The sequence below is a fragment of the Fulvia fulva genome, chromosome 3, assembly GCF_020509005.1.
Source record: "Fulvia fulva chromosome 3, complete sequence".
NCBI classification, from domain to species: domain Eukaryota; kingdom Fungi; phylum Ascomycota; class Dothideomycetes; order Mycosphaerellales; family Mycosphaerellaceae; genus Fulvia; species Fulvia fulva.
The window spans coordinates 266,099-291,045 of NC_063014.1; the positions used below are offsets into that span (position 1 = coordinate 266,099).

General features: G+C 54.1%; 14 protein-coding genes across 14 annotated transcripts; 8 read left to right on the plus strand and 6 right to left on the minus strand.

Annotated features, from left to right (window-relative positions):
* Positions 1-92: 92 nt before the first annotated feature.
* On the minus strand, positions 93-1,104 carry CLAFUR5_07828 (uncharacterized protein; the record flags this gene model as incomplete). The annotated part of the gene is made up of 3 exons (XM_047906976.1): positions 93-143; positions 194-532; positions 580-1,104. The coding sequence occupies 3 exons, from the start codon at positions 1,102-1,104 to the stop codon at positions 93-95; spliced, it is 915 nt and encodes a 304-aa protein (XP_047759949.1).
* A 777-nt stretch (positions 1,105-1,881) lies between these two features.
* On the plus strand, positions 1,882-2,892 carry CLAFUR5_07829 (uncharacterized protein; the record flags this gene model as incomplete). Its single annotated transcript, XM_047906977.1, has 2 exons — positions 1,882-2,154; positions 2,224-2,892. The coding sequence occupies 2 exons, from the start codon at positions 1,882-1,884 to the stop codon at positions 2,890-2,892; spliced, it is 942 nt and encodes a 313-aa protein (XP_047759948.1).
* Positions 2,893-3,710: 818 nt separating this feature from the next.
* On the minus strand, positions 3,711-5,309 carry CLAFUR5_07830 (F-box protein; the record flags this gene model as incomplete). The annotated part of the gene is made up of 2 exons (XM_047906978.1): positions 3,711-4,887; positions 4,966-5,309. The coding sequence occupies 2 exons, from the start codon at positions 5,307-5,309 to the stop codon at positions 3,711-3,713; spliced, it is 1,521 nt and encodes a 506-aa protein (XP_047759544.1).
* Positions 5,310-5,727: 418 nt separating this feature from the next.
* On the plus strand, positions 5,728-7,186 carry CLAFUR5_07831 (ATP-dependent RNA helicase eIF4A; the record flags this gene model as incomplete). The annotated part of the gene is made up of 4 exons (XM_047906979.1): positions 5,728-5,764; positions 5,908-6,051; positions 6,119-7,120; positions 7,176-7,186. The coding sequence occupies 4 exons, from the start codon at positions 5,728-5,730 to the stop codon at positions 7,184-7,186; spliced, it is 1,194 nt and encodes a 397-aa protein (XP_047759545.1).
* A 520-nt stretch (positions 7,187-7,706) lies between these two features.
* On the plus strand, positions 7,707-9,554 carry CLAFUR5_07832 (uncharacterized protein; the record flags this gene model as incomplete). The annotated part of the gene is made up of 1 exon (XM_047906980.1): positions 7,707-9,554. One exon carries the CDS (start codon positions 7,707-7,709, stop codon positions 9,552-9,554), a length of 1,848 nt encoding a protein of 615 aa, XP_047759543.1.
* A 267-nt stretch (positions 9,555-9,821) lies between these two features.
* CLAFUR5_07833 (putative endo-1,3(4)-beta-glucanase) lies at positions 9,822-12,902 on the minus strand (the record flags this gene model as incomplete). Its single annotated transcript, XM_047906981.1, has 1 exon — positions 9,822-12,902. One exon carries the CDS (start codon positions 12,900-12,902, stop codon positions 9,822-9,824), a length of 3,081 nt encoding a protein of 1,026 aa, XP_047759218.1.
* Positions 12,903-13,383: 481 nt separating this feature from the next.
* On the plus strand, positions 13,384-13,764 carry CLAFUR5_07834 (uncharacterized protein; the record flags this gene model as incomplete). The annotated part of the gene is made up of 1 exon (XM_047906982.1): positions 13,384-13,764. One exon carries the CDS (start codon positions 13,384-13,386, stop codon positions 13,762-13,764), a length of 381 nt encoding a protein of 126 aa, XP_047759541.1.
* A 276-nt stretch (positions 13,765-14,040) lies between these two features.
* CLAFUR5_07835 (uncharacterized protein) lies at positions 14,041-15,630 on the minus strand (the record flags this gene model as incomplete). Its single annotated transcript, XM_047906983.1, has 1 exon — positions 14,041-15,630. One exon carries the CDS (start codon positions 15,628-15,630, stop codon positions 14,041-14,043), a length of 1,590 nt encoding a protein of 529 aa, XP_047759542.1.
* Positions 15,631-15,662: 32 nt separating this feature from the next.
* On the minus strand, positions 15,663-16,262 carry CLAFUR5_07836 (uncharacterized protein; the record flags this gene model as incomplete). The annotated part of the gene is made up of 1 exon (XM_047906984.1): positions 15,663-16,262. The coding sequence occupies one exon, from the start codon at positions 16,260-16,262 to the stop codon at positions 15,663-15,665; it is 600 nt and encodes a 199-aa protein (XP_047759916.1).
* A 1,404-nt stretch (positions 16,263-17,666) lies between these two features.
* On the plus strand, positions 17,667-18,134 carry CLAFUR5_07837 (uncharacterized protein; the record flags this gene model as incomplete). Its single annotated transcript, XM_047906985.1, has 1 exon — positions 17,667-18,134. The coding sequence occupies one exon, from the start codon at positions 17,667-17,669 to the stop codon at positions 18,132-18,134; it is 468 nt and encodes a 155-aa protein (XP_047759917.1).
* A 108-nt stretch (positions 18,135-18,242) lies between these two features.
* On the plus strand, positions 18,243-18,638 carry CLAFUR5_07838 (uncharacterized protein; the record flags this gene model as incomplete). The annotated part of the gene is made up of 1 exon (XM_047906986.1): positions 18,243-18,638. One exon carries the CDS (start codon positions 18,243-18,245, stop codon positions 18,636-18,638), a length of 396 nt encoding a protein of 131 aa, XP_047759438.1.
* A 916-nt stretch (positions 18,639-19,554) lies between these two features.
* Positions 19,555-20,565, plus strand: CLAFUR5_07839 (uncharacterized protein; the record flags this gene model as incomplete). Its single annotated transcript, XM_047906987.1, has 2 exons — positions 19,555-20,092; positions 20,138-20,565. 2 exons carry the CDS (start codon positions 19,555-19,557, stop codon positions 20,563-20,565), a joined length of 966 nt encoding a protein of 321 aa, XP_047759546.1.
* A 526-nt stretch (positions 20,566-21,091) lies between these two features.
* Positions 21,092-21,546, plus strand: CLAFUR5_07840 (uncharacterized protein; the record flags this gene model as incomplete). Its single annotated transcript, XM_047906988.1, has 2 exons — positions 21,092-21,332; positions 21,398-21,546. 2 exons carry the CDS (start codon positions 21,092-21,094, stop codon positions 21,544-21,546), a joined length of 390 nt encoding a protein of 129 aa, XP_047759265.1.
* A 1,709-nt stretch (positions 21,547-23,255) lies between these two features.
* Positions 23,256-24,380, minus strand: CLAFUR5_07841 (Thioredoxin reductase; the record flags this gene model as incomplete). Its single annotated transcript, XM_047906989.1, has 2 exons — positions 23,256-23,410; positions 23,459-24,380. The coding sequence occupies 2 exons, from the start codon at positions 24,378-24,380 to the stop codon at positions 23,256-23,258; spliced, it is 1,077 nt and encodes a 358-aa protein (XP_047759018.1).
* Positions 24,381-24,947: the final 567 nt, after the last annotated feature.

A 24,947-nucleotide genomic window follows, 5' to 3' on the forward strand; every position in this document is an offset into this window, starting at 1 on the left:
TGAACGACGTCGGACGAAGAAATGCCCAAGTGAAGGAATCTGAAGATACCAGCTTATTTCGCCACTTGCAGTCGTTACATTGAGCTTGAGGATCAAACGAGTATCTGTCTGCAGTCGATGATTGAGCCATGCTTGATGCCGAACTGCCTAAATGTCAATACTGGAACACGAATGGCGAGAAAGGACAACTCACCGATGCAAGGCTTCTGTCCTCGATTCTCCAGGGTATCTCTTCGCACGTCTGCGGCTGCCCATCGATATGTGCCATGTACCGGTGCTTGTAGATGACCTCTCCCGCTAGTTTGAGGTACCACGAGCAGTCCTTGTATTCGTACGTAGAAAGTGCACGCTCGCTGATCAATTGTTCCACGAGATGTCGTATAGGAGTCGAGCTTCGGGCATGAACCTGAATTTCGCCATTCGTGCAACCAGGGCCATTCAAACCACGAAGCACAAAGTCAAGGTCGGCACGATCGAAACAGACGCCCAAGAGGCGAAGTAATCGCAGTCGTGAGGCTGGACCAATGCCATACTATTGAAGTCAGCTTCACGCCGCTGACCGACTATGCCAATGCTCACCTCTTGAAGCCGTACCTCCGAATCGAGACAACGGCCATGAAGCAACAAGCGTTGCTGAGGTTCAGAGATGCCGGTTTCCCGCTTCAGCCAAGCCTGGAGCTCATAAACAGTCATGTCGCTTCGAGCTGGTATCGTGAAGATTTGCGTTTGCTGATAAGCGGTCTGATGTTCGACATCCACGAAGAACGTCTCTGGGCTCGGGTCTGGGTCTACTTGTTCTCCTGTTTCTCGAAGGCTATTCGAGTCAACCATCGTGAGAGTCTCAACCTCGGAACCCGTTGGCGGAGTCGACAGACCAGTGTCGGTGAAGACAGTCTCGCTGTCAGTATAGTCGTGGACATGGATAGCAGTTTCCTTCGGAGGAAGCCTCTTGACAGCATCGACGAAACACTGTGCAATTTGTGACCTCTCACAGTCACCCTGAGTGATAGCAATTGCAACATGAGGTGGCAGCTCAACGGTCAGCTTAGTTGACATCGTGTATGGGATGGTAGATGATGATCGTTTGCTCGCAGGAAGCGACATCGGTGTTCAATGGTCGCCTCAGTCGTGATAGTCAGCATGATGTGATCGCGGCCATGTCAACATGCCTGCTCGGTGTGAGAACGACATTGGATGAGCTGCCAAGGATCCCAGGTCGACTTTGATGTCTGATCATGAGTGTGCTCATCTGTCACGTCCGATGAGTATCACCCTTCAGTGTGCATTATCCTTTCGTGGTCAGTGAACACATGCGAGAGAGTGCATGAGGTGCAGTAACTTCCAAAGGCGCCTATCTCCTGCAGCGGTGAGCACAGGAGTACAAATCGAAACCTGCCTTGAACCTGTTCGATCGCAGACGCCTTGACGTGTATAGGGATCCGTCTAAGATGGCTGTTGCAAGGGCTATCAATGATGCTGAAGATCAATACATGTCCAGATGTGCGAGCAGGGCAGAGACTCAGGGTATCAGCATCTTGACCGCTGTTTGCCTCGTGGAATGATGAAGCGAGGCTCTGGAGTTCAGTACTTGATGGCAGACCAATGGAGGAGGATTATTCGCAGACAAAGCTCGTCTTGTGTCGTGGATGTTGTTGCAGAAGTCGGAAAGCAGTTCCGATATCAAAACATGGCCAACGGCAACTGCGGAACTCCTTCCCGATGACCACCTTCCCGGCGCTCATGCTAGTGGGGCACAGATCTCATCTCGCTATCAGCGACACCGGCGTCTACGACAATGCGTATATCTCCTATCGACAAGCCAACAGGAGGAGCAATATACACCTCGTTCGGCGGACAGAGTGATAGAGGAAGAAGCTGAACATGTCCGCGTCCTTCATACGAGCAAGCAGCAGAGCTTCGGCGTTTGCTGTGCCGACATGTCGAACAGCTGGAGCTTCTGCCTCGCGTTGCTTCTCCACCGGCAGTCTGTCGCGGAGCTCGAATGCCGGTCATCTTGAGGGTACAGCAAGAGAAAATGGCGTGCGGCTGCAAGCTCAGTCATTACGAAGGAACGTTGTTCCTTCTAGTCAGAGGAGAGCATACAGCGCAGACACAATGGCCTCCCTAGCAGCTATCAAGCAGAATTGCCGAAAGGTATGCCTACCACTTCACCATACAACCCAGCCCCATGCCACCAAACCACAGTAATGACCATTCTCCCAGGTAATGTGCATAGGCCGCAACTACGCCGACCACGTAACCGAACTCAACAACCAACGCCCCAAACAACCCTTCTTCTTCCTCAAGCCCCCCTCCTCCATCCTGCTCCCCACCGAAGGCCCCGTCCTCCGCCCCGCCGGTGTGAACCTCCACTTTGAAGTAGAGCTGGGTCTAGTAATCGGCAAGACAGTCCGGGACCTGGACGAGAGCGACACCGAGGGATGGATGGGCGCGATTGAGTCCTACCTCCTCTCCATCGACATGACAGGACGCAACGTCCAGGAAGAGGCGAAGAAGAGGGGGTTGCCGTGGAGTATTGCGAAGGGATTTGATACGTTTTTGCCTGTGGCTGGGCCGGTGTCGAAGTCCTTGATTTCTGATCCGCATAACGTGGAACTTTGGTTGAGTGTGAATGGGGAGACAAAGCAGAATGATAATACCGAGCTTATGCTCTTCAGGATTGGGAGGCAGTTGAGTGATATTAGCAAGGTCATGACGTTAGAGAAGGGGGATATTGTGTTGACGGGGACACCGAAGGGTGTCGGAACAGTGGTTACGGGAGATGTGATTGAAGCGGGCCTGAAGGTTGATGGGAAGGAGGTCGAGGAAGCGAGGATAAAGGTTGATGTCAAGGATAGGACGGGGCCGTATGAGTTTACGCCGACGTATTAGAGCAATAGTTGTGTACAGAGATATCAAGATTTGTCAAGATAAGGATATTCGCATGGCAAAAGAACAATCCACTCAGGTCGAATGGCACCAAATGGTGTCAAAGCCAACCACGACCCCTAGTCTTGCTATGGCATGAACTCACCACCGAGATTATTCAGCTCATCAAGCAAGCTTGCAACTCAGCCATTCCACCGAAGAGGATTGTCGATTGAGACCAGCAACCAAGTGTTACAACTACCTTCCCAACCGCAGCTCGGAATGGCCAGTCGAGGCCGTCTCGAGCTCAACAAGACCTGATTGCAACAGCTGGTGAATTTATCTTTACATACTGACCACCTCCCACTATACATCGAAAAATCCTCTCGGCGATCTGGCCTAGTGGCAGGGATGACGGGTCTTGTTGCTATGCAAAGATGCAGCTGAATTCGACACCTTCATGACTTAGAGAGTGAGGAGGGTCTCGTAGTGGTCCAACATCGCTAGTTCGCAGCGGGCATTTGTTTTGCTCCCCTGATCTTTTTGCTTTGGCATCAGCCCTCATCATGTATAGGGGCATGACCGAATCGACCTATATCATTGAAGTGCTACTCATGCTGTCTAACGAATGTTCTCGTTGGCTTGGTCGAGTGGTATGCGGAACTCCTACCCTGCGATGAGCTCCATGCTTGCCATCTCACGATATGCTATCGTGGATCCGCGAGCTCGGTGCTCTTGATCAGATTAACGCGGATGTTTGTTCTGCCACTGCTTTTGCTTTTGCATTGACCTTCGATGTGACAGACCCTTGAACTGGAGTCTTTTTGCTGTCTGCGTGTTGACTACGGTATCTCCTCATCACTGTCTCCGCCCCCGAAGCCGAAAGAGAAGCCACCTCCAACGTTATGTTCATCATCGGCACCGCCTTTGGTGAGCTCTTCCCAGCCTTTACCGATCTTGCTTAAGCGTTCCAGCTCTTTCATTCCTTCCTCAAGCAATTCTGGGTCCTGCTCCTTCAGCCTGTCGACGAACAAACCATACGGATCCTTCACAGCATCACTGAACCCACTGATGTTCTGCGGGAAGTCCCGGAGAAAGTGCAGCACAGCACCGACCATACTCCTTGGCACAAGATTCTGCGTGATGGCAATGCTCGCTTCGAGGTTGAGTACCAAGTGATACCAGCCGCTTGGCACATACAGCACCTCGCCCTCGCCACAGATACCTTCTTTACAGCCAGGAGTCTTTCGTGCTTCCGCGTGGAAGCCAAGAAGCCACTCTGCAATGCTGAGAGGGCTGGTGACTTCACTTTGATCTTCCGACACAAAGACGCCAGGAGGCGGTGGAAGTGATGGCGAGGAGGGGAACATGATCCAGTACTTGCTGCCTTTCAGCACGGCATTCCATGCACTGGTCGCGTTAGGGTCTTTGTGGAATGTGGAACCACTGCGGTCGGGCCCTACGATAAGCCAGCGGTGGTCTGGTCGTTGGTCGCCAAGGACTGAGAAGGCGTCTGGGCCGTATGTGGTCGGTGGCCAGTAATCTGCTTCTTCTGATGGTTTCGAGGTGACTGTCAAGTTCATCTTCTTGGCGAAGGCTCGGTCGAAGAGGTAAAGAGGGCTTTCGTCCCGACTGTTGTTCATGTACTCCATGTAGGTCCTCAGTGGCCAGTCTACCGCTTCTGCTCGGAACGGCACGTCTGCGTATTTCTCCAGCAGGCGTTCTGTGGACCAGGTATTGTAGACAGGCCATTGCTTGACGGGCTTGGTGAGGATGAATGGCTGATGGTACCAATCCGCTGCGAAGTGATCATACGAGAGGTCTTCCAGTCTTGATATTTCATTGGCTTTAGGGATGAACTCTGCAAAAGGGTGCAAAGGCACGTGAGCGCAGTAGAATGGACGATGCAGCACATCAGAGAACAAGTCTGAGCAATCGACTCGTGGCTCCTTCTCTGATGACTGCGACAGATACGTAGAGCGCCATGTGCCCTGCCAAGAGAAATGTTGAGGAGATGACCTACCAATACTCAGCATACTGCTGAGCCTACACACATGTACAATGGCCATCGAGTCATCGCTGCGTGTCAGCACCTACTCTACAAACAACGTCCTCCACAGCTCTTCGTTCCTGGTGAACGCATGCAGAGCTCTACATGTGCCTCCAAGCCTGAGCAGGTCCTGTGGCTGAAAGATCTCAAGGATCTGAGCAATCAGCTCGTCAGGCAGTGCTGCAAAGTGACCAGTCGAGGCCTTGAGGTTGACGTTCGAAGTCAAGGCATTTCCAGACGGCCTGACACCCAGCGGATGCCGACGCACCAGGGTTGAATCTTCTTTTGCATCGAGTAGATGAGTTTTCGCCCGCTTGACCGGTCGCTCCGGCAGTGACTCGACCTCTTCGCCGTGTTGGGAGTTGTTGGACAGCGGATATGGCACAGTCATGCTCGATGAGGAGATGGCGTGAATGACTTGTGCGAATGGACTGGTGAACGAGTGATTGTTTGCCACAAGCAGTGTGTGGGCGAGCGATGACTCCCTCGCTCGCAAATCGCTTGGTGGCGGCGGTCAAAGTCTATCTGCGCACGGACTTACGAAAATGAAATCTGCCCGTCAAAGAGCCCTCAAAATTCAGCAGACAATTCACTTCTTCTGCTGCATCAACACATACCAACTCAACAACCACCACAACTCAACACTAGAACCTCACGACTGTCTCTACAGACGGTCCGGTATCTAGTCCCCCAGTACAACCACCGACCACACGCGCGGACTCCCACGAGGACTTCCGCCCCGCCCCACACCGAGACTTTTCTCCAGCTCACTGCGCGACGCAAGTGAGCTCTGCGACCGAACCGCAATCATGGCTGACTCCAAGGGACTTGAGGACATCGATGCCGGTAAGTCTATCACGGTGGGCGGGAGACGAATGCGCGACAACATCTGCGGCGACAAAAAAGAGGCGGGCAGCGGGTGGGCGGCAGGACAATATGCAGCACATGCCTTTGTGCGTTGGGACACCAGCGACTGACACCCCCTCCAGCGCAGATCGAGTCCAACTACGATGAGACCACCGACTCCTTCGATGCCATGAACCTCAAGAGCGAGCTCCTCCGCGGAGTCTACGCCTACGGTTTCGAGCGCCCATCTGCTATCCAGCAGCGCGCTATCATGCCAGTCATCAAGGGTAAGTACAATATGCTCGACTCTCGAGTCCTTCACACACAAAGCGCAACCACTCATACTCGACACAGGCAACGACGTGATCGCCCAGGCCCAGTCCGGTACCGGAAAGACCGCGACCTTCTCCATCTCCGTCCTCCAGAAGATCGACCCCAACATCAAGGCATGCCAGGCCCTCATCCTCGCACCAACCCGTGAGTTGGCCCAGCAGATCCAGAAGGTCGTCGTCGCCATTGGTGACTTCATGAACATCGAGTGCCACGCCTGCATCGGTGGTACCTCAGTAAGAGATGACATGAAGGCCCTCCAGGACGGTCCACAGGTCGTTGTCGGTACTCCAGGCCGTGTCCACGACATGATCCAGCGCCGCGTCCTCAAGACCGACAGCATGAAGATGTTCGTGCTCGACGAGGCCGACGAGATGTTGTCTCGCGGTTTCACTGAGCAGATCTACGACATCTTCCAGCTCCTCCCACAGAGCACCCAGGTCGTCCTTCTCTCGGCTACCATGCCACAGGACGTGCTTGAGGTCACCACCAAGTTCATGCGCGACCCAATCCGTATCCTGGTCAAGAAGGACGAGCTTACCCTTGAGGGTATCAAGCAGTTCTACATTGCCGTTGAGAAGGAAGACTGGAAGCTCGACACTCTGTCCGACTTGTACGAGACCGTCACCATCACCCAGGCCGTCATCTTCTGCAACACCCGTAGAAAGGTCGACTGGCTCACCGACAAGCTCACTGCTCGTGACTTCACCGTCTCCGCCATGCACGGCGACATGGACCAGGGTCAGCGAGACGTCATCATGAAGGAGTTCCGCTCTGGTTCTTCTCGTGTCCTCATCGCCACCGACTTGCTTGCCCGTGGTATCGATGTCCAGCAGGTCTCCCTGGTCATCAACTACGATCTGCCAGCCAACCGCGAGAACTACATCCACAGAATCGGTCGTGGTGGCCGTTTCGGACGCAAGGGTGTTGCCATCAACTTCGTCACCGCCGACGATGTCCGCATGATGCGTGAAATCGAGCAGTTCTACAGCACTCAAATCGAGGAGATGCCAATGAACGTTGCCGGTAAGCATGAACAGTACCATCTACATCCTGTGAACGTAACTGACATCCCTTCCAGATCTCATCTAAGCGCATACATACACTACATCACACCGCCTTGCCGTTCGACTGAGTCCGGGCTTATTGTTAGGCTTTGGTTTCAGTGTCGGACGGAGAGGCACACCCACACGCAACTACATCTGCTTGTGTCCAACGACTAAGCGCTCTTCGCGCGCATTGAGTGCGTGCACGACGATCAAGTGCTAATGAAGATGGATATGCATGACCAGTCAGGAAGGCGTTCTCGGGATGCCTGCTGCACAAAACTGCTTTCTGCTGCGATTTTTCTTAGAGGGGAGTACTCAGGACGCGTACTCAATGCTGTCAAAATGTTTCTGCTCCGACTGCATTGCGATCTGTTACGTAGACCGAGTATCCGATCTGGAAGTTAACATGTTCTGTCGTTCCTTCCCATGTTGTAAGTCTCGCGCGTGCCTGCCGTTTCGGCTATTCCCATGTGACGAGATTGGTGCCTTGGCTTTTTTCAACCTTGACTTCGCCCTGCGACTCAACTTCAACAACACCATACCAACAAGCAAGATCGCCCGTCATGCCTCCCAAAGGTGCCACCAAAGCGTCACCGGCCAAGAAGAGTGCAAGCAGCGACCGGCCATCCTCGCCGACGTCGCTACTCTGGGCTCATCAGATCAAGCGCGAACATGCCTGCCTCCTGCAAAAGATGAACACCCTCGAGGCCAGCATCAAGACAGTGGAACGTAATGCAAAGAACAAGGACTCTGACGAAGAGATCGCCGCCATTGCTGAACAACTCCGCACCCTCGCCGATGGTGGCGATCTCCACCGCGTCCGCAAGGAGGTCATGAAGAACATCGAAGACCTCCAGGCGGGCCTTGAATCTGTTCTGCTGCAAGTGGATGGACTTACCCGCGAGAATGAGTCGAGAGTGGATGCTAGGAAGAAGCAATTTGATGCTGAGAAGGAGGTGTTGAAGAGGGTCAAGGAGGTGGAGAAGGGGCTTGCGGAGAGTCAGAGTTTGCTGCAGGAGTTGGGGGAGAGAGTTAGTGAGGAGAAGATGAATGTGATTAAAGCTGATCTGGCGGAGATTATTGAGAGGGTTCAAGGAGATGGGGTGGAGATGGAGAGGGTGGGAGAGAGTTTGAGGGTGTTGGAGGATGTCGCGAGGGTGCTGAAGGAGGATAATAGGAAGGTTGCGGCGGAGGTGAAGGAGATGAGGGAGAGGGAAGCTGTCGTGCCGAGTAATGATGTGCAGGAGGATCCAATTGCTGACGGCGCCCTTACGGGTGACATTAAGACAAAGTCACAAAAGAAGGCGCCCGTCAAGAAGAAGGTGAAGGAAGAGACTGCCGCAGCAAGCAAGCCGATCGAGACTGCTGCATCACAGAGACCACGAAGAGGAGGCGGGCTGCAGCGCGAGCTTGCTGAACTTCAGCAGAGTCAAGTACCGCAAGTCGATCGCATTGCTCGCAACAAGGCTGCCGGCGCCACACAGCCAGCTCTTCGCCGTGGTGGAGGCCCGGCGAAGGTGCAAGAATCGGACGAGGAACCATCTACATCTACCCTCGCAGCAGCATCACCTTCACGGACTCGAGAAGCCGCCGTAACAACTAAGCGAGGTCGCAGAGCGGCGAACGTCGTCACACCCACTGTAGAAGAGGTTCCAAAACGTGGCCGTGGTAGACTACGCAAAGACATAAGCCAGACTATTGAGAAAACTACAGTCGACCCACCGAAGCGTCGCACAGGCTGCCCACGCAAAGATACAACTCAAGCTGCCCAAGCACCACCAGTTCCAGCGCCAAAGAGCCGCATTATCGTGAAAGACGACGACGACGACGACGAGCTTACCCAGTCTCCTGCGCCCACCCGCAAGCGCAAAGCCAATGCCCTCCTCGACGATTCCATCTCACCACCACCCCTCCGACGCGGTATCAAACTCGCCCCAGCTGGTGCCAAGAAGAAACCACAACTCCGCCGCAGCCAGATGAAAGTGGAGGACTCTCCTTCGCCCAAGAAGCGCGTGGAGGTCAAGAAGGGTGGCAGGAGGGGCTTGACAACCATGTGGGATGGTCGAGATGGCATGACGCCGATCTCGAGCTCGATGAGTGAAGGAGAGGCGCAGGAGGCGTTTGGGCCGGCGCCGGTGCAACAGGAGGTCGGAAACAAGGCGGTCCCTACTTCGGTGCCATCTGCTACAGCAGCCCCTGCTACAGTGCTCCCTGCTACGGGATACTTTGCTCCAGTGCTCCCTCCTAAGGTGCCCTCCGCTACAGCGCGCTCTGCTGCAGTGTTCCCTGGTACAGGCCCGGCGCCTCTGCCGCAGGTGCGGGCACCGCAGCCGCGGAAGAGGAGAGAAATACCCCAGGAGTTTTCGGATGACGAGAGACTGAGAAAACTGAGCAGGGGCGAGATCGAGTGAGAGTCGCCGTCAAGGAAGCGGAACGGTGTTGCTGAGGATTACGTTGCTCTAATGATGAACTGTAATGGCTCTGTACGAACCCAAGAAGAACGTTTGGAGGAACATCCTATCTGGCGGACCTCACTGATCGAAGGATGGGTCAACATTAGCTTTCATGCACTTGCTACGGACAGCGATATGTAAACAAAAGAAACCGGTCCAGACGATCGTGTCATACCATGTCAGTCAAAAAACCGACACTCTTCATCTTGATGTCACGTATGTTTCCTAATACCCCACAGCCCCACCCGTCGGCACAGCCCCCCCAATGACCCCATAAGTCGGATTCAGATTCGGCCCACAACTCGTAATGGTATGCGTCGTCATAACTGTCGTGGTGCCAATTCTCGGACACGTGCTACGTGAAGTCGTGATGGTTGATGTGATTTGAGAGGAACTTGGGGATGAGGTACGGGGTACTTTGGGGCAGATGTAGCTTCCTGATGTGTAGGAGCAGAGGGGGGAGAGGGGTGAGGTGATGGATGTGGATGTAGATGGTGGTGTGATGGAGGTTGGTGGGGTCGAGGTTGGGATTGAGGTTGGTGGTGTTGGCGTGATGGCGCTGGAGATGGTGGAGCTTGTCGTCTCTTGGCCGGGTGGGACGTATGCGCTGAGTGACGTGGTGGTGGTTGATGAAGAGAGCGATGAAGAGGTGGAGATGGAGGTTGTGATCTCTTCACCTGGTGGCACGTTTGCGCTCAGAGAGGTGCTGGTGGTCTCGCTACTTGTCGACGATGTGACTGGGATACTGCTCGAAGTAGTGTCCACATAAGGTGGGTTCGGCAAGTACGAATCCTCCGCCGAAGAAGTGCTCGATGCAGTCGAGCTCGTGGCAGTACTCGAAGTTGTCGTGGTAGTAAAGACCGGCGGGTTCGGAACATACGGGTCCTCCGTCGATGAAGATAAAGCGGACGTGGTCGTCGTCGTATAAACCGGCGGATTCGGGATATATGGATCACTAACCGAAGAGGTCACGACCGACGAGGAACTCGAACTGGTAGTCGTCGTCTCCTCAAAGATAATCCCCCCAGCGAAGATGATCGAATCACCATACTTCGCCAGCGCATCCTCCGAAGACTTGAAATTGCAAATCCTCTGCGTGGAACTGTACTGCACACCCAGACAGCCGACAATCTGGTCACAAAGCGGCAAACATTCGCTGATACCGGCTGCGAATGCAGGACTGCCGATGTCGTTTCCGAGAACGGCAGCGCCGCAGTCGATATGATAACCGTAGCCGAACGCGTCGACGATGGTGGAGTCATTATCGCCGGGACACTCGGGCTCGTTGTCTGGGACTTTTGCAGCGTTGACGGCTCCGACGGAGTTCGTGATTCCAGTAATTTCGCTGAACAGGGTACATTCAGTGGCAATGTAGTTGACAGCAACGCAAATCGAGGTAGTATCGCAGAATCTTTGGCACGAAGCAAAGTTGTCGGCTGGGATTCGCTTCAATAGATCTCCGATCATTGAATCGTCGATCTCTTTGCCAATGAATGCTTGGTTGCAGTTGACGGAATATGTGTTGCCGTTCGAGGCGCACACAGTAGCCTTATCGGCACCCGCGCCGCCACAAATGACAGCTGAGTCTGTTGCGCAGGGCTCGGCTGGAGGCTGCGGGATCTGGGTGAAGATGCCAGATGGTACGCAAGTCAGCGTGCTTGCGACAGGGGTCAGGCTGCTGGAGAGTGGCAGAACGGCAGTCGAAGTCACGCCGTCGCTGATGACCAATGTTGTGCTTACGGCTGGTGGAGGCTCGACGACAGGTGGCGCGGGGACTACACCATCGACTCTCACGGCGACCCAGGAAGGGACAGTGCGCCCTTGAGCAACAAATCCACCGGCGAGTTTGAGATAGCAAATTCCAGAGTCATTAACGCCGTCGTAGATTACCGCTGCACAGCCAGTGTATGCGTCGCACATTGTCATGCAGCTGTCGAAGCTTTGAGCAACCACTAACCGCCCAGCAGGGTCGGAGATCCATTCTTCGTCCCCGCCACAGTAGATGTCGTATCGGATGCCGGCAGAGTTTGTGTAGCTGGTACGAGTCCCTTGAGTCTCGCATGGACTGGCCGGGAACGCCAGACCGCCGCTGCCAGAGGTGGGCTGAGCGACGACAGCACTGCTCGTAGAGGACGAGACCGGGCCAGAGTACACAACCGAAGCCAAGGTCGAAGTTGTAGCGCCGATGCCGAGGGGAATCGTGTTGCTGCTGGACATGGGCGTGACGGACGACAGGCTGGTGGAGTATGTCGAGGATGGTACAACGTCGGCGGGCATTTGGTATACACGCAGCGAATTGATGTCCCAGTAGGCTTCCGACAAGGCAGACGGATTGCTTCCGACGTAGTTGACACAACGCGTCCAGCTATGTACTGAGGCATTGTTTCCTTGCGGACACTGCTCGTACTGGCTGTATACGTTGCCAGCCCATTCGCCACAGAAGTCGATGTTCAGGACGATGCTCATGTTCTGGAAGTGGTTGTCGATGTCGCAGTGTCCCTGGTGGTTTGCTGCTGGCGTGCCCCACTGCGAGGGATCCGGCGAAGCGCTGTAAATTGAGTCTGGTATGCTCTGTCTAGGGAAGAACCAGGTCTTGACGTATTCAGAGGTCCATTCCGTGGCATAAACTCCGCCACCGTTGAGGTTGAAAGGGGCGCCAAAGTTGTTTGCAATTGGTGGATCACTGAGCGTGACACCACAGCCTGCATTGTTGTTCTCGCTGCTGTCGCAGTCGTTGTATTTCAGCTCTCCGGCCTGATCGCTACCTGCAATCGTGCAGCCCGGGCTACTGTGCATGGTGACTGAATTCTCGGTATCGTAATGGATTCCCTCTATAATGTCGATCTCGCCAGTAGCAGGCCAGTCCGGACCCAGCAGCCAGTATGCAGGCCATGTACCACAGCCAGTGGGTATGTGGTTGAGATCAATGATGAAGAGTGCATGGTTATAAGTATTGTCGCTGACCATGCGTACGCTGGGGACGCCAGGGCCTCCTTCTGGAAAGGCTACGTTCGTCTCAGGCTTCAGAACAAAGCCTCCTTGTTCACCAACGTTCGCATACCCGTTGTACGTTGCGACTGTCTCGTTGACGTATTGGACGTGGCCGCGGGTAGGATCCTCCTTGTCGAAGAAGCTGAACTTGTCGAGCATGCCAGCTGGCTGATATGCATCGACGAGTACGTATGGCGCTGCCCCTGGAGCGCCGCCACCTTGAAGTAAGCTCGCTCCTGGGACATTCTGCGAAGAGACGTGGGAGATGATGGACGCCAGCGCAGCAGTCCTCGAAACGAGTGGCGAGGACCACATGTTGGCTTAGGGTGGCCGTCCAGCCAGAGACCGCATGGGCGTAGGATAGAAGCTGTCACGAATGCACGTCGTACAAGACGAGATGACAGAGGATACGGGGACGACGCGCTTGTTGACGAAGATCAGTCAGCTGTACATTCCAGAGCAGCCCAGCGCCGAGGAAGCCTGCCGCGAGCACATTCTCCAGAGCGGCAGGGAGGCGAATGAGGCGCTTCGTGGTCGGTCGGGATGTTGAATGCTTTCGTCGATAGCATGGTCGAGTCAGCGAAGGGGATTGCTGGGTAGAGAAGACTGCAGCGACACGTCTTGGACACGTCTCGATGCGCCGACGGAACGCCTTGCGGCCATGATGCCTTCAAATTGTTGGTCATGAGTGGTTCGGGATACATGCTGGATCAGATGCGACAGAATCCAGGCGACGGCACGCAGATCTCGCCGTGCTCGCTCGCGCCGTGGTGATGTCGATGGAGAGTGGAAGACGATGGGAGAAGTCGCGTCGACCCCGAAGTGGGCCCGAGAGTCTCATGGTCCCGCACCTCAGCCCACCCCCATCAACACCCCATCTTCATCACCAAACAAAGCAGCCTCTCTTTCCTCCTCGCCTCCATGTCGGCATCACATCGCCGCCACAATGCTCTCACGCCCAGCAACGAAGATCAGCCTCACGCCCGACGACATCACAGCCTACGAAGAACGCCAAAAGCAGCGCGAGAACGCCAGAGCGAGATCCGAAGAGCTGCGCGATTCTGGTGACAGCAGCAGAGTCGAAGAGGCCGCAATGACGCCTGCAGAGAAGGCGGGAGCGGCCAAAGCGACCATGACACGCGAGCAGAGACTTGGGCTGGGGCAGGGGAGGTCGTGAGGCTGGGCAGAAGGCAGACGAGGCCTTGATGTTGGCGCTCTGGGGAGGCTAGTTCTATGGCGAATTGCCATGCTTTGACTGTGTGCTTTGTTGTGCTGGACATCGAAAAATAGCCTGGATTCGGCTGTTGGGAGACGCATAGGGCGCGTTGTTAATCTCGACTTCCTTCGGCACTGCTATCATGTGTTCCCAGCATTGCGGCAATCATGTAAACCCTTTGGTCGGGACAAGCACCTCGGCGATTTGCTATGTGCTCCCTTCAGTATCCTTGTCACATCATACGCTTACACATCCTTCTAGTGCCTTCAAACATTCGATCAGCAGCCAGGACGTTCGCCTCAAGCCCCAGCCTTCTGTCCTTCCCCTGCGTCCATCACCGGGTGGATGACGCTTGTTGCCATCCCTCTCGCTCTGACCGCTGAAACTCGACTGCGATTCAAGCTTGGCCTTCTTGCGCCCATCCTTGCTTTCCTTGGACTGTCCCTCGTAGCTGTGGTCGCCATCGTCGTCGGAATGGCCGCGGCGCTTGCCATTAGAGCCTCCCTCGCGCTCGTCGCCTTGCGTTGAACCACCTCCTCGTCGCTCGCCGCGTTGCTCACGTTGCTCACCACCATGGTCTCTGCCATCGGGACGGGAGTCATGTCTGCCGACTCGCGGATCAAACACATCCCCCGTGGGTGTTCTCACGGAGTAGTTTGGTCGGTAACTGCTGCCCTCGCCTACATATCCTCTGGTCGTTTGCTCTTGATCTCTCGGCCGGGGGTTTGCTCGCTGATCCCGGAAGTTTTGCTGCCTGTCGAAGGAGTCGCGACCTGGAGTAGCGCTAGTTCGCGTACCAATGATGTTGCGCTCACGATCGAGTCTCGCTGCGATCCTGCCGTCATCCACGGATCGCGTGTTGAGTTCAGGATCTGTCACGCCATCAAGCTCCAGCCCCTTCCTGGTAACCGATGCAAGTCCCGACATTGCTGCACTACTTGTACCACCAGAGGGAAGGGAGGTGTTCGGCGCCATTGGTCTCCTGAAGATACCGCCGAGAGTCTCACTACCCTGCATAGATGGCAAGCTCGACTGCTTCTGGGCTGTAGACACTGCCTGTCTTTGCACTGGCTTGTCTGGTGCCTGCCAGTTTGTGTTCGCAATGCTCTGTTGTGTATCACTCGATGCGATCGGCCTGGGCGCAGCCTCGCCATCCTTGCTGTGTCCAGCAGATTTGGCGGTCGCGGCGTGAACCATGCCTTCTTCTGCATTAGCATCGGCTGTTTGCTCTGCCGTGGATGCTTCTCCTGTCTTCTTTGGCGGTGTCTCGGATGTATCGGCTCGTCCGTCACGAACGGTACGAGGCTTCTCTGCTGCTGAGGCACTACCATGCCGTCTGCTGTCAAGGCTACTGGTCTCTGCACCCTTGTCCTTCAATTCCGCCACGTCCTCGAAGGAGATCACCGGAAGTGGATTGCTGGATGACTTTGAGTTGGCCGCAGTGTGCTTATCCACCGGATGATCCACTTTCTTGGTAGTCTCTTCCTTGGAGTCAGCCTGCTTGACGTCGAAGTGACTTTCGATTTGGAGGTTGTATGCCGAAGCAAAGTTCTGCAAAGAGCCGACTCTGCAAGACAGCAGCGCTTTGAGCAGCGACGGCGCGCTTGCGGGCGAGATCGTTGTCGCCTCGTAGCTCGTAATGTCCTCGTGGCGCAGGTAATTGATCCAGGTAAGATCAAGCACCGCAGATGCGCGCAGACGAGCGCCACCTATCACCACAACAGGATCCCGCTCACCAGGAAGACGCGTGATGGATGCACCTTTTGGCTTGGGGCGCATATACTGCTGCACAAGATGAGGATACTTCTTGATGAGTTCGACGGTCATCTCTCGGTCTTCTCTGGACCCGCCAACAACTGTCATAACCACATGCACACCAGGGTCGACAACGAGTTGCGGATATATCTTCTGGTTGTTCCACTGGGCGCCGGGACTCGGGACTCCGCGGTGATTGGGGTGTTTTTGTTTCGCAGAGGCTGTGCAGCTGGACCCCAGACCATCGTTCCCGGCGTCCGCACTTTCTCGTGAAAGTGCTTTCCATCGGCATACTGGCTTCCGCCGTCTAGTCGGTCTTTGCGCACCTGACGACAGCTGTGGTGGCAGGCAGTCTTGATGGCTGGCTGGAGATGGTCATAGAAGAAGTCGGCAGAGAACTTGGTCTGTCTGCGGTTGCGAAGGCCCCGCTGGATTTTCTCGACAAGTTCCTGCACCCAGGGCAGATCTAGCTGTGCGTCCCTATCAAGATGCTTGGGTTTCTTGATCGCACCTTTTGCAGCCACGGTGCCCTCTGGTATTCCGCCGAAAGCGTCTGCCGCCTCGTTGGCAGTCGACTCGAACGCGACCTCTTCTCGAGTGGCGTGCGTCTCCATTCCTCCCTCGTTGTAGTAGTCCTCATGAAGTCTTACATCGGGCGGTGCTGCGTCCGTGGATTTTCTTGATCTCCCTCGCTTTTCCTCCATCTATGCGACACTGCTCGAGCTGGAAATCCGCGCAACAGAAAGCTCGCACATCGGCCAAGATGCAAGACGATGCAGATGTGAACCTTGTTGATTCGCCGACTCAAGCTGAGTGCGGGCAGACTGGCCTCTCGAGTGGCGGTTTTGGTTGTGTGAAGTTCATGCTGGGAACAGAAGAATTACTTTACCAAGACGAGGCCGATTAAGCTCAGGGTCTTTCGCCAAGCGCATGTGCAAGCTGCTGTGTTCACCTGTTTTGCTAGGACCATTCACCATACACTCGCCAACAGACATCACTAATGGGCTCCAGAGCTTCCAGACACCAGGATGTGATCGCGGCCTCTGGCCAAAGATGCACATACTGTACCACGATCCATGGTCTGGTCTGGGATAGCTTCGCACGGCGCAGGACTCGGTCCAACAGCTATGAGGCCCGTCAAACGTACAGCTACGAGACAGTGCGGCCAAGAAATAGGTCGATCTTTGTCTGTCCCATTACCGGACACGCGCAAGCAGGAACAATGGAACCCTTTTTCTTTGTCCGCAATGCTACAGCTACCGTGCCTTTACTCCAGTTGCTGCTCCATCGTCACGCTACCGTGGCTACCGGTCGTCAATGCTCATGTTATGGTGCTGGTTCACATCAACACAATTGGCGTCGCCCTCGCGAAAAAGGCGGCACACGGGTACATGGGATTCTGTTCGTTTGTGTCCGGCCAACGATGCAGTAGCCGGATAGGGAAGCACAACCCTGCGTCTTCTACATGTCGGCAAGCCGGCGCGAGCGAAGTCCCCACTACTGTGAATACGCAATCGCGATGCTCGCCAAGAACAAGACCCACATTGCAGAGACTGCCCTTCAAGCAAAGTCGAAGCTATGGGCATAGCCTCCACACTTCGGATTGCTTCCTCGATCATCTCCAGGACGCCGTCAGACTATCGCTGTACCGTACAGACCAACACGCAGCATGGCAGGCTAAACAAAAGGCCTGTGACGAGGCAGTCGGCGAAATGCTTCCAACCGTTGCGCAACTCATCAATGCAGAATCTCGGCCGGAAATGAGTACCCTAGACGTTGGACAAGAAGCGTGTAGGGATGAGGTTGCCGCAGATCGTGCAAGAGCAGACACATTTCGGGAAATCGAGCTTGCAGCCTCGCGTAGAGCAGCACTGACTGACATCCGACTCCACCGAGCTTTGCAGCAGGTATACGAGACGGCCGAACCTTGGTGCCATGAAGTTCGAAGCGGACTCACGCCAGCACGACTAGGTATAGGGATACGCTTCGTTGCTATGCTGCATATGTGCAGGCTGTGCTCGGAAGCAGTACAACTAGAAAAAGGCCGTCTCTATGGCAGTCTGCAGAATAGGAATGACACAGCAGCAACGACTACCGATCCTGAAGCAATGGCACGAAGAGCAAACGCACGACGTGTGGACCGACGAAGGTTGCAACTCATGGAAGAACATCTAAGAGACCGTGTGACAGAATTTCTTGAGCAGGAGGCATTAGCGGTCTTTGATGGACACATCGACATGGAATTCCATCTGAACGAGGAAAACATTGGTCAAGTGCCTTACCGGCACGATACCGCTGCTCAGCATGTCACGGACTCTGACCCAGTAAGCCCGATCAGCCATTCTTCCGACACTTTGAGCCGGTGCGGCCAACGCGATCGAGAGGGCAAGCCGCTCAATGAATGGTACACAAATTCATTCACGTTAGGACAGGTCACTTCCTTGCTTCCTAGGGCGGAGCCTACCCCAGCTGACGTGAACGCTGAAGCGATACGCACTGCGACCACAACTCTAGCGGAGCAGCGACAAGGGCTGGCAGCATTCCACTCAACGTATTTCTCTGAGCTGAATGAGTAGCTGATCATCAATCCAAGCTTAGATCGCCATTCGTTCGATGAAGAAAGAGTTGCAGTGGGCCAGCCAGATCACGGCACGCAGCTACGAGAATTGTCTGCAGCAGTGGAGATGGCCGAGGCCGACCTCGAACGAGCCCTGAGAATTATGCGAGACTATAACGCATTGCAGAATGCACAGCGAGCTTTCACAGAGTCGACATTTGATAACAGAACAAGCGATTTCAACACTGGATGTGCTGATCATATATGTCTGGCTAAAGCGCCTCTCAAAATCAACCCACGGATCATCCGTCGCTGGCAACGAAGAATCGCTCTCGATGCTATGCCAGACGATAATGCTTTGCAACTCGCTAGCTCTGAGAAGTCCAGCTCAGCGGACTTTGATTCAATAGCTCTGTATGAGGCTATCTCTGACGGTGTCAGTTCTGTTGACTCAGAGGGAGATGCAGAGCAGAAGCAGAGGTGGGTTGTTAAGGCGAGATCGATGGGATGTCAAGTAGACTGAGTGGGGGACTACTACTGGTCACCGATGTCCGTAGCCCTTAGAGTCTCTTTGACCAGCCAAGGCCTTTAATCATCCTCCGCGCTATCTCTTTGTTGAGCCAATACCATTGACCAACAAAGAGACTATAGCTGCTTGCGAACGACGCCGGATACACTTTTTGTACCGCAACTCTCAAGCAAGCTTGCAGTAGCACTGTGACTGTACCTGACATTGCACCATGGTCTCTCTTAACCATTGTCTTCACAGGCTATCGACGACACGCGGTCCGCGACACATACAGCCCCATTTTTGCCCTTTCGCGGTACGTTTCAAGGCCAGCGACAGGGTGGAAAAGACGCCTCCGAGGCCAACTCGTGCAAGTGCCTCCAGCCGAAAGCCATCCGTGAGTGTAGGACCTTCAAGAACAACCTCAAGAAAGTCAGATTACAACATTCCGATTCGATTGAGCCGAAGCCACGGACATGTGGCCCACATCTCAGATTGCTTCCTTGACCATCTAATCGATGCAACAAAGCTGAACAAACACCTTTTGAAACTTGATGATGATCTGTAAAGAAAACTTGATGATTGTGTAAGTCGAGAACACTCAATGTTGCTATTTGCTGCCGAAGCAAGAGCTGCAGATCTACATCCGCAACTCGCCAGTTTCGAGCGCCAAAAGGCAGAACGACAGGATTTACCCGCCGAGTCAAGGTCAGATCAGCAATCGGAACTAGCTGCGGAGACATTATTGGAACGCCAGATTGCATATAGCGACATTAAGATTGGTCGGGTACTGCAGCATGTTTTCGACACAGCAGATACTTATTGCGAGGAGGTGTCCACTGGGAGCAGGGCCGCACCTATATCTGTCGCGCCAGTTTTCAGCGCAGGTCTGAAAATGCTATGCTTCTATAGGGACGACTGCCGGTCTAACATGGAGCAATTGCGAGCACATCGGACCAGGTTGATGCAAGGATCGCACGCTGGACTCACACCAGCGGAGACAGCTGAGCGCAGTGCCAGTCTACAACAGACGAGACGAAGAGAGGCTATGATCCAGGATGCTTTGAGGTTGAGAGAAGTCCAATTCCTCCGCGGTATAGCTGCAGTCGTTTTGGAAGGGATGGCGGATCCAGTCTACTTTGTGACAGCAGATAATCTCGAAGCCCATGGAGCGTCGGGAGGAACTGTTGAACCTATACAGTCCAACGCAGCTCCACCCGACGAGGTGTTTAGTCTGGTGTCGGAACATTATTCTGATGGGCGGCCCAACGACAATCGCTTTGCAAAACCATCGTATGCTGGCAAACAAGCCACCTTACCACACGAGCCATCCCCGATCCCTCCATCGATGCTGGCCCAGGCACTCCACAATTGCGAAGCAATCATAACAGCTCGAACCGAAGAGTTGCACGTCATTCGCGACAACTACTTCAAGAGCCTCACCCGCTTCTTCTTCGCAAACTCCAGCAGTACTCAAGACGATTTTGAAGCGCAGCATTATCCTTGAGGTCTAGGGGTACAGGAGCAGCCAATCCTCGAGGCAATCAAAGAAGCTGAGTCGCGTCTCGAGGCAGCACGTAATAATATGCGGGAATGGAATGCAGAGTACAACGTCACGCGCGTGCTGTCAGATTCAAGCTTTGCAGGCAGGACTAGTGATTTGAACACTGGAAGTGCAGATGTGGTTGTTCGAGCGAATGCACCAAACGTGATCGACGCGGGCGACATACGCACCTGGCATTATGCAATCGCGAGAGACGCCGAGCCAAGTCAAGCTGGAGTCGATATTCCACCTTCGGAGCCTAGCAGTGCGACAGACGTTGATTCTGCAGGAGGATGGAGGAATCCTGCTTTTGATGTACAGGCGATACCACGCGATGACGAGGCCAAGGTCAAGAAGTGGATGCAAAAGGCGAGGGAGCTAGGGTTTGCTATTAGGTAGGAACCAGGGAGTACATGTCGGCTTTGGACAGGACAGCGCTGATGTGGTTCTGGACCTAATCCTTTTGTGGGTTAAGTACGATTCTGTAGTAGCTGTAGGAAGAATGGAAGAGGCACTGCTCTGGTTTCGTCGAGGCTGTGTAGCCACACAAGAAAGCATCTCTGCGGCTATATGGTCTAAGCTCGTCTGTTGAGATAGGATTTGACATGTGCCGAGTATGATAGAAGTGATCTGGCATCGAGGATGAACTCCACAAGCCACGCAAGGGTGAGGCAGACCGGAGAAGTGATCGTTCATTCACTCGCAATGCCCTTGATCCGAGATCGATCGCAAGACGAAGCTCACGTGTGTCCCCGCCCATGTGCGCCCCTGCATCTGACTCACACCTGGTATTTCCTATCACTTCGTTACTCGTGATAATTCTTGCCATCGCGACACTTCGTACAGAGTCGACAGTTGGCCCAAGATTACAGCATCCGCCAGCAAATACTAGCATCTCCGATTATCGTCATCTCCGACAGGCACGATGGCTAGGTCAGGACCCAAGAAGATCAAAGACCTCATCGGCAACAATCAAACCCTCCAAACCTACTACGACCTGGATCAAGCCATGGTCGATGCGCACTTCGGGGAGAAGGACGAGATCGCCGAGTCCACCGCACGCATGCTTCTCGAGAACAGCGAACTCGCGCTCATCATCCGCTGCCGTGCCTGCATGGTGCTCGCTTGTGGCGAAGGTGAAGATTGCCTGGATATGGCGAAGGAGGGTAAGTTTGCACCCGTGAAATTCATGCATGATGCTGAGCCATAGCTGAATTTCTTTCCCGTGAAGCTGTGCGCATCGCACAGCTGGCATATGACCGCTGCAGTGAGCCAGGTGATCTGGAGACAACGCTTCTGAAGAATGCGAAGGAGATTTTGAAGAAGACGCAGGAGAGGGTCGACGAGATGGGCAAGAAGGAATCTTCCAAAGGTAAGTAGAGGGCGTGGGCCAATGTATACGGGAGGGACGTAGGGAGAGGAGTTTGGGGAGGTTGTCGGTAGGTCCTAGAAGGCCTGTCCTCCAGCAGGGAGTCTTGGCCTTCAAATCTGGGCTATACCGACCTAAAGCGTATAGCCATTTCAAGAACGACGCAACACAATTACTGCCTGTCCCAAGTCCTTGAACACTTGCCTTGCGAGCGACCAGTACCTGCGCCGAACTTTCGGATGATCAGAACCACCTTTCCGTGACCACGCTATAGTACGAGTCTCCCAAAGTAACACCGTCATCACACTGTCGAGTCTTGCAAGTCTTGCCTTATGCCTGACTGGTCTGCACTTCGGGACTCAGCGGAGCTGTTCATCGCACGTGGCAGAAACATGCATCTGGCCTTCGTTGAATGAACTGAACTGCTACCACTTATAGATATATGTTCGAAACCGCCACGTCGACAAGCGTGCCCTGGAATGATTTGTATGTGCAGCACTCAACAGGTTTGTGGAAGGGAGCTGCAGGAGAAGCTGTCGTTACAAAGTATGCCAAGCTTTGGCTGGTACGGCTAGTGCGCCTATTGCGGAAGCCAGGACAGAAGTTGAACACAGAACTGTACATCTAGAAGGTAGAAATAGTCGGGGAGAAGTGCTGTAGGCCGTTAACTGCGTTCATCATCCCGTACTCCAACTTCAAGCTAGCATATATCGATCGCTCTTGATCGTGACCACTTGCTCTAAGCCCTCACAGCAACAGCAGAAGTAAGAGAGCTTCCAGGCGGTCGTAGAGCTCAGCCAGAACGCCTAGTAAGCTCGGCAACTCGGCTAGGGTGCAAATTTCGTGTTCCCCAACCATCAAAGCTCCGCTAGACATTATAACACTGCTACATGTATATCTATGCTTGCCACTGACTCATCTACAGCACAACAACGGTCGCGTGGTCTAGGTGATTACGCACAGACCTTCTGTACTTGGTTAGGCACTAACCCTCATCGCAGCGGTGTAAGCCCAACCTCATCAGGTCTCATTGTGGTGTTGATACTAATTCCTGTCCAGATGACGTTTCCTTCACAGTTTACTCTGCGGAAAAGGTCCCGGGTTCGAGCCCCGGCGTGACCTGTATCTTTTTGGCTTTCCAACGGTCCAAGAATCGTGTCAATCCGACCACTAGATGTCGAGTTATCATCGACAGAAGTTATAGCATATTATAGCATGATATCGACCGCTGACGCCTTCAAACTTCTTTTTTTGGCCTACATTTGTATCACAAAGCTGTGCTCCCGACTCTCCCAAGTCGAATGAGCTATCGTTGAGCTTCCCACGATGTATACCCATCGAGTTGCTATGGATGGAAGGTCGGAGGTGTGAATTCGGGACTGGCTTGTGGAGGTCTTGGCACTTGCTGAACTTGCTTCCTCCGCTGACACTACGGAACGACGGCGAGGTCGTGGGCATAGCTCTGGGATGGACGAGAGGCAGCGCACACAGAGGGAAACGATACATGTGAGGAAACCAGGGGAGTCCATGAAGTCTGAGATCACAATGACCATTTGATGCATCTATCATATTTCCCTCCACTGTATCCTCCACAGCAGACAGCACGGGTATCGAGTCTATCAATGTACATTCTCGCTCAATTTCCCAACCTATGGCTTAGACTGTTCAGTCCTAATCTTTGTCTCAGCATCTCCCTCAGCAACCCTTCGATGCATCACACTCACAGCAGCGGGTTGGATCGGTACTCCGGCACGTCTCCGTTCGCCTCAGGCTTGCCCTTCTTAACTTCGCTATCGCCTTCGATGCCGTTCGGCACGTCCTCTACGTTCTCAGCGAGCCACTTCTCAGCCTCAAGGGCGGCCATGCAGCCAGAGCCTGACATCATGTTAGCATTGATCAACTCCCACCGTGACATTGACTTACCAGCTGAAGTGACTGCCTGGCGGTACTTCTTATCCTGAACATCACCAGCAGCAAACACACCCGGCACATTCGTCTCAGTCGTGCCTGGAGTCGTGATCAGGTAACCATCCTCATCCATCTTCAGCTGTTCCTTGAAGAGCTGCGTCGCTGGCTCGTGACCAACAGCATAGAACAGGCCGTTCGCCGGGATCTCCTCCTGCTCCCCGGTCTTGTTGTTCTTAATCACCAGACTCTTCATCAAGCCCTTCGGACCCCCATCACCCTTGATCTCCACACCCTGCGAGTTCCACCTCACCTCAACTTTTGGATGCGTTGTCAACCTTCGGGCATTGGTCTTGCTTGCCCTCAACTGATCTCTCCTCACGAGGACTGTGACCTTCGAGGCTTTCTTCGTCAAGTACAGTGCCTCCTCAACCGCACTGTCACCACCGCCAATCACAACCAACGGCTTCTCCCGGAAGATCGGTAGTGACCCATCACAAACCGCACAAGCTGACACGCCATTTCCCCAGAACTTGTCCTCGCCAGGAAGTTCCAACCTCCTCGCCTTCGCTCCCGTAGCGATGATCACACTATCCGCCGTATGCGTCTCCTCTTCAAGAGTCTCCTCATCACCCATTGGGTTCAACCAAAACTTGAACGGCCTTGCACTAAGGTCAATCTTTCCCACCGTCTGCGTCACAATCTCCGTACCACACTCCTCACTCTGCTCCCGCATCTGATCCATCAACGTCGTACCCTTGATCATCTTGAATCCAGGGAAGTTCTCAACTTCATCGGTGGTTGTGAGTTGCCCACCTGCTGCGATTCCCAATGCGAGGAAGCCTTCGTACATGACTGGCTTGAGGTCTGCGCGGGCGGCGTAGATGGCAGCGGTGTGGCCTGCTGGGCCGGAGCCAATGATGACAACTTTGGAGTGCATCTTGCGGCTTTGTTGTAGGGTTGAGAGGATGGGGTTGGTGGTGGAGGATAGGGCGGGTTCGGGGTGGTAGAGGGCGCCTACTGCTGCGAGAGGGATACCGATACCGGAGCGAAGAGGTTTGAAGCCTGCGCGGCGAAAGGCGTTGGCGAACACTTTGGCTGTTGTGGTGGTGGTGTTGTGGTGTAGTTTGATCGTTCGTAGTGGGGTGTTTCAATGGTGGGAGGATTGTGAGATTTATGCTTTATGGACAGCTTGACACATATGGCACGATCCTCGGAGGGTTGAGGCAAGGGAAGATATGGTGCAAGGTGGATCTGAACGAGCACAAGTTTGTCATAGCGAAAACTAGAAAAGTCCACGAGCTCTTTCTGACGACACCTCTGCCTTCGGCCGCTGAGAAATCGGAAGTGGTCTGGATGCGGTAAGACTAAGACAAACGGAATTGCCGTGTGTTAGCGCCTTCTGCACAAAGATGTTGCATTCCTTCTTGTCCTCAACACCCCTTTGTCACTCCCTGAATTCCTCAGCAACAGCTACAATGCTTCGCTGCGCTTCATGAGATTATCA